The 10,457-nt window shown below is 37.0% G+C and overlaps 1 protein-coding gene across 1 annotated transcript; it reads left to right on the plus strand.

The window, feature by feature from the left end:
* Positions 1-6,368: 6,368 nt before the first annotated feature.
* Positions 6,369-10,146, plus strand: LOC21403612 (probable pectinesterase/pectinesterase inhibitor 51). Its single transcript, XM_010092564.2, has 2 exons — positions 6,369-7,911; positions 9,039-10,146. The coding sequence occupies exons 1-2, from the start codon at positions 6,858-6,860 to the stop codon at positions 9,767-9,769; spliced, it is 1,785 nt and encodes a 594-aa protein (XP_010090866.2). The 5' UTR covers positions 6,369-6,857; the 3' UTR covers positions 9,770-10,146.
* Positions 10,147-10,457: the final 311 nt, after the last annotated feature.

Below are 10,457 nucleotides of genomic sequence, written 5' to 3' on the forward strand. Positions count from 1 at the left end.
ATAAGAAAAATAAGTCGTTATGCTGTCGAAATTTACTTAGAAAACGAGAATTTTAATAAGTTCATTAACAAACTTTAATTAATAAAATTTAATTGTGTTAATAAAGAGTAAAATTAAAATTAATTAAACACATTAATAAATTGTTATGTCTGTTGTTGTTTATAGTTCAAATGCCGATTGACAAAATTTGGATTTATTTGAGGAACCGATTGTCGGATGAATATTGGAATGAGTTATCTGCTTTTATTGACATCGCCAAAAATATGCAACTTCAATTGGTCATATCAGCTATCCTTGTGTGAAATGTAGAAACCATAAAATGCATCTAGTAGAAGCTGTGAGAGCGCATATACATCGATTTGGTTTTGATCCATTGTATAGTACATGGATTCACCATGGTGAAGTAGAAGCAGTTTCAGGTGTCGACCCAATAGTTAATCAACCAGGAGATGAGATGTTTGCAGTCTTAGAAGACATTGCTGGGATTAATGATGACAATGAAATGTTAGATGAGATGCATGTGGATCTAGAAGATGCACAGTACGCTGAAATTAAGGATCTACTTTCTGAGCTCCAGGTGAGATTGTATCCGGGCTGCACTAAGTATTCATCTTTAAATTTCTTAGTGAAATTGATGCATTTAAAAGTGTTATACAAGTGGCCTAATGAGTGTATGGATGCTCTGTTAAATCTATTAAAACATGCATTCCCGGATGTGAAGTTACCTTCTTCTCATTATGAGTCGAAGAAGTTCATGAGTAAACTTGAACTGGGTTACGAAACAATTCATGTCTGCAAGTACGATTGTGTTTTATTTTGGAAGGAGAACGCTGATCTACAAACGTGTCCCGTATGTAAAACATCCCGTTGGAAGAAAAAAAAAGACAAATGGTACTAAACAAGTGCCGTGAAAAGTACTACATTATTTCCTGTTGGCCATCGACAATGGCTTCCTATTAAACATGGGATGAGAAAAAATAAAAAGTTTGATGGTAAGGTTGAGAAACGACCTCCACCGGCTCGATGACGTGATGATAGTCCAGGATATGGAGTCTACAAATATTGAGTTAGTAGTTGAACTACCAGAGATTGACTCATTTGTATTGAATCGACATAATGTATCGTCTAATGTTGTCACCTCCGATGTTGATGCAATTATGAAAGATAAGTCTCCCGTAGTTGATGATTTTATTAATGACAAGGACGATGAAACTTTAGAGGAGTACCTTGAGGAGGAAGTCATCGAATCTGAAGACGATGATGACATAAATGATGATGGAGACAATCAACAATGGAGCAGCAACGATGAGTAGAATTTAAGAATAGTAATCTTTGTCCTTTTTCTCAGCTTTCATTTTAATATTATGATCTTCTCTGAATTTATAAATATTGTTATTAATATGAATTTGCTCACAGGCATTGATGGCTGGTCCGGTAGCGACTTGCGCTGGCTCTTCAGGGGGAGCGCAGCCTCCTTCCGGTCCTCACAGAGTCCCCGCATTCTGTGAGTCTGGTATGTTATTCTGACTTTTTTCCCGTTCTATCATATAGTAAATAAATATAGTAGTACATGTTGATTTGAAATGCTTACATATGCTTACAGCTCCTAAACCTCGACAACGTAGAGGTCGAGGTGGAGCGAAAGGTTATGAAATCGTCCAAAAGGTCCTTCAAGACGGAAAAATCACAATAGAATTTGATGAGGCAGGAGGTACTTGGAAGGCGCTTAGTAAATATGGTGCCTGATTTGATAGTGCAGTTGGTATTCATACCAAGGACATATGCGAGCCCTTCCACGATGCTTGGAAGGACATTAGCGACATGGACAAGAGGACAATTTAGAACCGGATGCTGGTATTTTTTTATGCAATAATTTGTATAGTTTATACTAAAGTTAACAATGCGTTTTAACGATGTAAAATTGTTTTGCAAGGACTGGTTTAACATGGACTACAACTATAAGAACAGTATTCTGAGGTCTGTTGTTGATAGGGAGGCAGCAAAGTGCTACAAGGACTGAAAAAGTTTCCTGTACCGCCACTTCAAACGCTATGGTAGAGAAAGTCTCTCGAGTAACATGAGGTATTAACTTCATTGGGATCGTTGATACAATAGGTTCTCCGGCGACAAATTTCAAGTAATTATAGATTTGTTAAAACTTGATGATTTTTTATACATAATTTCAAGTAACTATTACTTATTATAGTTAATTATAAACAGAAAATATCAGAGATAAATAAAACTAATTGTAGCAACCAAAAGTATCCAATCTTACACGGTCAGGGTATCGTATTCCCAACATCACAATAAGAAGGTTAGTACTTATTTTTTGACTTCATTATCGTATTTATATGTTTGTGATGATTGTTTTGGGTGGCACATCTTGCAGCTATGGTGTGCCGAAATCTTTTAAAATTATTTTTTTTACAGGTTTTGATTTTTGGATCATATGAAAAATAAGTCATTATGCTGTCGAAATTTAGTTAGAATTTAAGAATTTTAACAAATGTAATTTATTTGATAGGTCAGTACGGAGACCTAAGAGCCGATGTCTGCCATAGACAATTGGGTGGACATGCATCGTCGAAAGGCCTCTTGGGTTAATCCCCAAGCGGAACAGACTTTTGTAAGTATTTTTACTTTTCATATTAAATTTTTTTATACTGAAATAGTGGTTTTATAAGACGTAAAAATAATTATAATGTCTTACATTATGTAAAACACCCTGGAGGAGGAGAGGCAAACGCAGAGAACACAGTCTACTTCAAGCTTGACTAGACCCACCTTTGACGAGCATGGGGTTTTAGAGCAAGTTCTTGGCATGTGTAGAGGACATAAGATAGGAGTGGGTCCGACGCTCTCCCAAAAGCATTACTCAAGGGCTTCTCCTTCATCTGCTGGTTCATACTCAGACGCAACATCATCGGCTCAACCTGACCCACGTGTGAGTCGTTATTTAAAGAAATCATACTGGGAACAAGTTAAGATTTATGACAATCAAGTGAAGATGTTAGAGTTGGTGGCTAAATTGCAGCCTAACATCTAATTACCTACGATTGATCGTCCATAACCAGTTAACCTAGACGCTATTCTGCCTCCTTCAGATGATGACAGTCCTGATGATGATTCAGCTGTTGGCGATACTGCAAACTTAGACGATTAGTTCCGTTATATGTACTATTTTATTTTTCACTTTATTTAGACTTTTATATTTTTTTGAACATTATATATGCACTTCATGTAGTATTCATAATATATTTTATAAATTTATTTAGATTTATTGTTTTTAATATTAATTTATATTTCACTTTTAATGTATCTTAATAAATTATATTCAGTATGTAACATAATAATGTTTAATTAAAATTATTAAAAGTTAATTAATTGCCATTTTTTAAAAATTATAAAAAAAAATTAATTTCGGTTTTTTGTGACGACTTTTTTAGACTTGTCGTCGCAAAAAAAATAAGATTATTTGTGACGACAATTTGAAATGTCATCACAAAAAATTATCATATCACGAGAATTTTGTAACGGCGTATTAGCGATGCCTGTCGTCGCAAGAACATACTGTCGTCGCAAAAAAAGGTTTTGCGACGAATTATTTACGACAACAAATCTGCGACGACACATCGTCGTAAAAACAGTTATTTGTGACGACATGCGGACTTTTACGACGACTTTTTGTCGTCGCAAAAATACCTTTTTCTTGTAGTGTTCCCAGAACGTGCTAGCTCTCTTTTTTTCTTTCTTTCCACAAAAATGGCATAAAGCCTTATTAATGCTTCTCTTTTTGTTTTCTTTTGGTTTTCTTGGGCTCTATGCGCTGAGCTCCCTTGGCTAACCCCTCTCCTCTAGCGGCTGCCAAAGGATGGGATATTAATCCCTCTGAGAACCAACGCCCAGGACAAAGCCTTAAGGTTGGTGATGTAGCTCTTCCACATGGCGAGAACTGAGTGGAAGGAGAGTATGGTGGACAGGTGGCGGCGCGGGACTGGTGAATTGTGTAGGTGCACGGGTATCAGGTGAGGCACAATGCATGTGATCGAACAAGCTGGAACCAGTCCCCAAATTTAATTCCCTTGACATTTTTGACCCATTTAAACTTTATATTTTCAATTTAGCTCCTTTTTCTTTGTACTTTTGACCTCATGTCATTTCAAACTTTTCATTTAAGCCCCACTGTTACACAAATGAGAACACTAATTATTTTGGAAGGAAAACTAAAATAGAAATTACTAAAATTAAATTAAATAAACTGAAATAAATCTAAAATGAAAAATTAACATTCAAAATAAAGTAAAGTAAAATAAAATAATCTAAAAATCTAAAAAATTAGCCACTTTAAATGCATAAAAATAGTGAAATAACTATGTTTTTAATAGAGTTATCAATGCATTGAGAATATCCCTAAAAATTGAACAAATGTATTTGAAAACATAAAGCTAATTGGGGTGGCTATAATTTTGTTTATTAAATGATATGGATTAAGGAGTAAAAAGTGGTGATCGCATATGAAAAAAAGTCAAAGAAAAAGAAAAAAAAAACGATCTCAAGTTGTCTGCAAAGATAGCTTAATGACAAAACTAATATTACGTTTGGTTCATGGATTAGAACCATGTGATTAAAATTATTTTCGATTTACGTGTATTTTTTATAAGAGAAAATACTGTAACGAATTACGAACCATGATTCGAATAAGGGGACGAATCTCCCAATCAAACAACCCAAAGTTTTCCTTTCTTCACACAGAGTGACCGCCTCATTTTCCACCAGCCATTTGATTATTGGACCCACCATTTATCGACCTCACTTTAGTCTCTTGTGCTTGAGATCATTTCAAGACGATTTGGTAACAAAGGAGGTCCTGGAAGTCATTCTGTGTCGATCTTCTTTGAGCATAATCGACTACTCACCCAAGTTGTAGGTTTTGCCATTCATCTATTACAGATCAACAAACCTTTCACTCACATCGCAATCGCCACCAACCAGGGACTACCATGTTCACTACCTCTACATGTTATACTCACTCAAATCTATAAAACCTCAGTAGCCACGAAAATATAATAATAATAAAAATGTTAAGCTTCATATTTATAACATGAATAATGGAGCTTTTGATTTCACCTATATATATATATATATATATATATATATAAGAGTGCAGATAGAAGCTATTATTCATCTTTGGTAGTCTAAAACGCACTGTTTGGTGCTCTTTTTCTTCTTTTTTTTTTCTTTGTTTTGTTTGTTTGTTTTTGTTTTTGTTTTCCATTCTCTTTCTTTTTTTTTTTTTTTTGTGTGTTTTCCATCATCTTTGGTAGTCTAAATCTTTTATTTCTTTCCTTTGTTTTCCATACCCTGTTAAATCTCAAATCCAATCTTAAATTCTAATCTCAAATCTTAAATTCCAAATATATAAAAGAGTGAATGTGTAGCTATTATTCATCATATAATATTAGTCCAAACTGATGAGTTTCATTTTTCCTTTCATTTTTTAGTTTCAACTCCTTTTTTTTTCTCATAATTTATGTTCATCATATAATACTCCAAAACGGTGAGTTTAGGTGATTTTTTCCCCGCTTTTCTTTTTAAGCTTCAACTCCTTTATAATTTAGAATGTTTCATTGCATTTCTATGATTAAATGTACCTTTAAACTACTATTAACATGCATTATTTGTTCTCTCTAAAAATTAAGCGTGAGGGATTTAAAATTTATACTTTATAGTAGAGTCAGGTTTAAAATTATCGTTAACATATGTTTACTAATAATATACACTCTTTTTGAGCTCTTAAGTAAAATTTTTCTTCTATTTTTTTATATTGTTGTTCGTATTTTAGGCTATAAAAAGTTGACTCAATACATAAATCGCACGTATCTAGACTAGTATACACAAATAAACTAATTAAAATTTTAAAAAGTGTGGTCTATCTTACACATCTAACGATTTAAATAAAAAAGTCAAAACTCTTTTCTATGGGACTGTCACGTATATCTCTCTCTTTTTTATTTTTTATGAATTTTTTTTTTACATTTTAATTTTTTTGTGTTTTTAAAAATATTGATCTTCACTTTATTCTTATGAGAGTAATTTTTTCGCATGTGTTGATATTTTATTTTTAGTTGGTTAAAATAATTTTGTTCAAATGTATCTCTACTTAATTTTTTTTTATCAATTATTACCTATAAATTAAAATCTTTAAATAATTGTATAAATAATTTTTTTATTATTTAATAAATAAAATTTAATACGTGAAGAATACGTTACAAAACTAATAAATATATATTTTTTCGAAAATACAAGCTAATTGATATTGTTTTCCTTTTTCTAAAAAAGAGAGAATAAAAAATCCACTGTTTCCACGAGTAACATTTCACCGACTTGTTTCTTCCACTGTTACATACAACGGCAGAGGGATCTGAGAGACACAAATAAAGAGCTACTATTTCTCCATTGCGATCCATATCATCATCACACACCCACATAACAAAACTTCCCTTTTTCTTTTTTTTCTTCCCGCAAATCTGATCGCATAACCTAATTCATCCTTCTTTCCCAACAAATCTAAAGACTTAACCGAACCAAAACCCACCCCCTTTTGAAATTCGAGTCCGTGAATAAAGCTCAAAACTCAACACCCATCACTCTCAAAACCATTTCCTTACTTAACACCCGTGATCTCACCCTCAATCATTCTCTCTCATTCCACAAAAAAACAAATCAAACCAAAATTAACTGCCTTTGATTTGTTTGCTTTGCTTTACCAGTGCCAATCCAATTCTGCCCCATTAATCACTCATAAATAGTGTCTAATTACTCACTCACCAATTCTTCTATAAATTCAGACCACAACAATGACATTCCACAAATCCACTAAATCCCATTCTTCTTTCTCTTCTTTCTCTCTCTACAAATCTACTTTCTTTCTCATCTCCATGGCTTCCCTTCTCTTTCTCTCCATCATCTCCCTCTCCCTCTTCTTCTCTCTTTCTCACTCCTCTCACCACCGCGGCCATTCCCCGCCGGCGCGTGTTCCCCACGTGCCTCCGTCTGCGAACCCCTCCACGGCGTCGTCTGCCGTCATGCACGTCTGCAAGGCCACGCGCTTCCCGGACGTGTGCGAGGGCTCGCTCGCCCGCGTTTCGCCGGACGCCTCACCGGCGCAGGTGATCGCGGCGGCGATCGGCGTCTCGTCGGAGAATCTCCGGACGGCCCAGTCGATGGTGAGGGCCATCCTGGACTCGTCCTCGGGTAATCCGAACCGCTCCATCGCCGCGGCCAACTGCGTGGAGGTCCTCCGCAACTCGGAGTACCGCATTTCGGCGGCGAGTGAGGCGCTGCCACGTGGGAGGAACAAGGACGCCCGGGCGTGGATGAGCGCCGCCCTGCTCTACCAGTACGACTGCTGGTCGGCCCTCAAGTACGCCAACGACACGCAGTTGGTGAACCAAACGATGTCGCTTCTCGACACCGTCCTCATCAGGCTCTCCAGCAACGCGCTCAGCATGATGGCGTCGTACGACAACTTCGGGAACGAAACGGCGTCGTGGGGCCCGCCGAGGACAGAGAGGGATGGCTTCTGGGAGAAGGGATCGGGTTCCGGCTCGGGTTTGGGATCGCAAGGCGGGTTTCCGTCGAAGTTAACGGCGGACGTGACGGTGTGCAAGGGCGGAGGAGGGTGTGATTACGAGAAGGTGCAAGACGCCGTGAACGCAGCACCAAACGGCGTCGTTGGAGGGAAGAGATTTGTTATACGCGTAAAGGAAGGGGTATACGAGGAGACGGTGAGGATTGGGATTGAGAAGAAGAACGTTGTGTTGTTGGGAGATGGAATGGGTAAAACCGTCATTACGGGGTCCTTGAATGTGGGCCAGCCCGGGATTTCAACTTACAACACTGCCACTGTCGGTGAGTTTTTATCTTTATCAAACAATATACCCTCCTTTAATTCTTAACGTTTAATCTTCGATTATTATATGAGTTTGGATGTAATTGACTTACGTCAAGTGTCGTTTTTTGCGTGCTATGCTAAATGCTTTAGGTTTTGTGTGTGTGAAAACTGAAATGTATACTTTGACGTTATTGTCTGATATGATGTGCAACTATAACTTAGCCTTGTAGATTACTCTGATAGAGCTACAGCTTATGCCGTGGCGTATGGGATTGAATAATGCATTCATATATATATATATATATATATATATGCAACTGCCAAGTGGGAAAGCATTGCTTGCTATTTTCAGTTGAGTATTTAATTTAATTACTCTTTGGTCCTGGAGTGGGGTTGCCTAATAATAATGACAAGAATGGGGACTGACTATACAATATGATTACATGATGTTACAACATTAATGCTTCCTTTTTGTGATAACAGATCCAAAAAACCTCACCAAGAAATCACCGAGTACAGAAATTGAATAACAAAATACCAGTACAAAACACACGACTTTATCCGGAAAAACCTCAAGAACTCTTTATTCTTTTTGATACTTCCATAAAGCATATAGTCAAGCCTTTTTATCTAATTTAATCAGAAATTGAATTTACAATGCTCAATTACCATACTACCCTCTTAACAGTTTATTAACATCCTTACAAACTAGAGCCAACTTGCTGTGTTCTTGATTCTTGTAACCAATGAACATGTGCCACCTGAATCAACGCTTTTTCTAGTCAAAATTGAAGACTCCTGTTAATTTGTTCTTTTAATTTCTAAGGAGATTTTTTTAAAAATTTTAAGTTTTTTTTTTTTTGGTCTTTTCTTTGAGTTTTGTCCCCATGTTTATTCATGTCTTACCTCATAAATATGCACTAAAAGGAAGCTCGTGATATCATCTTGGAATTATTTCATTATCAACTATATTTGTTTTCGTGTGGTCTTCAGTAATGATCATTAAGTTGGATATGGGCAAAAGATGTTGAAACGAAATAGAGCAAAGATAAAGGAAGAGAAGATTATATGTAGTCTAGTAGTTGGAAGAAAATGATGAGATTTATTAGTTAAGTGTTAATGTGTTTGTTGTAAACACTTGCAGGAGTTCTTGGGGATGGATTCATGGCTAATGGTCTCACAATCCAGAACACGGCGGGTCCTGATGCACACCAAGCCGTCGCATTCAGATCGGATAGTGATCTCTCCATCATCGAGAACTGCGAATTCATCGGCAATCAGGACACTCTCTACGCTCACTCCCTCCGCCAGTTCTACAAATCATGCCGCATCCAAGGCAACGTCGACTTCATTTTCGGAAACTCTGCCTCCATCTTCCAGGACTGCGAGATATTAATCCGACCCCGCCAACTCAAGCCCGAGAAAGGCGAGAATAATGCTGTCACGGCCCATGGAAGGACAGACCCTGCGCAGTCGACGGGTTTTGTCTTCCAGAACTGCCTAATCAACGGCACGGATGAGTACATGAAGCTGTATCTTAGCAAGCCTCAAGTGCACAAAAACTTCTTGGGAAGACCCTGGAAAGAGTATTCGAGAACGGTATTCATACATTGTAACTTGGAAGCCCTCATCACGCCCCAAGGGTGGATGCCCTGGAGCCAGGATTTCGCGTTGAAGACACTGTTTTACGGGGAATTCGAGAACTCCGGGGCAGGGTCGGACGTGTCTCGGAGAATGACATGGAGTAGTCAAATTCCTGCGGAGCATGTCTATGCATATTCAGTCGAGAGCTTCATTCAAGGAGATGAGTGGATTCCGACAAATGAACCTCCAGCCACAACATCACATCCACGTAAAATGGTCCACAGACATTAGTACAAGGTAGGGAATATCACATCCCTTTTATAATAACAAACCAGAAACTATGTCAAGATTGATCTTGCTAAGAATGTTGATGTACATTCAGTTCAAGGAAATCATGACTAATAGTGTCTCTACATCTCCACCCACCATTATGATGCTTATTGTACGCATATAATGGGGACTTGAAAATTGAAATGCCTTCGTAGAAGCGAACCAAATTGTAACCAGTTTAGGGAGTTGGTGAAGTTCTAGAAGAATTTGGTTGTAAATTTTGGTCTACTAGAGGTTTATGGGAAATAGAAACCTTTTTTTTTCCTCTCCTTTATGGGTGAAATTTCATGGGAACCAATGATCATAACATATTTGTTTAATTTCCTTTTTTTTTTTCACAGTTCGTTTTATATTTTGGTTTCGGAGTTCTTATTGATCTGAAAAGGTTTTTTACACAAACTCTTTTTTTTTTTAAGGATCCACTGTAATAATGAAAAATATTTCTGCATATACACACAAATCGGTCAATAATATTAAAATCCGATGAATTAGCCCAGGTCGACTTACTAACGGGATGTTCTAATACGTTATAAAATTTCATTTTAGCGAACGATTCAATCAGAAGACTAATTAGAACTCTGTATCAATCTCATTCTCTATCTCTCAAGTCTCCCTCTCACCTTCTTGCTCAGCCGCTCTCTGTCTCTCT

Source organism: Morus notabilis, unplaced genomic scaffold (genome assembly GCF_000414095.1).
Source record: "Morus notabilis unplaced genomic scaffold, ASM41409v2 Scaffold698, whole genome shotgun sequence".
Lineage (NCBI taxonomy): Eukaryota > Viridiplantae > Streptophyta > Magnoliopsida > Rosales > Moraceae > Morus > Morus notabilis.

Bases quoted from the DNA above. Each gene is read 5' to 3' on its own strand.
- LOC21403612 (XM_010092564.2), top strand. From the start codon at position 6,858: ATGACATTCCACAAATCCACTAAATCCCATTCTTCTTTCTCTTCTTTC. The intron at 7,912-9,038 runs GTGAGTTTTTAT...AAACACTTGCAG, and splicing joins TTACAACACTGCCACTGTCG to GAGTTCTTGGGGATGGATTC.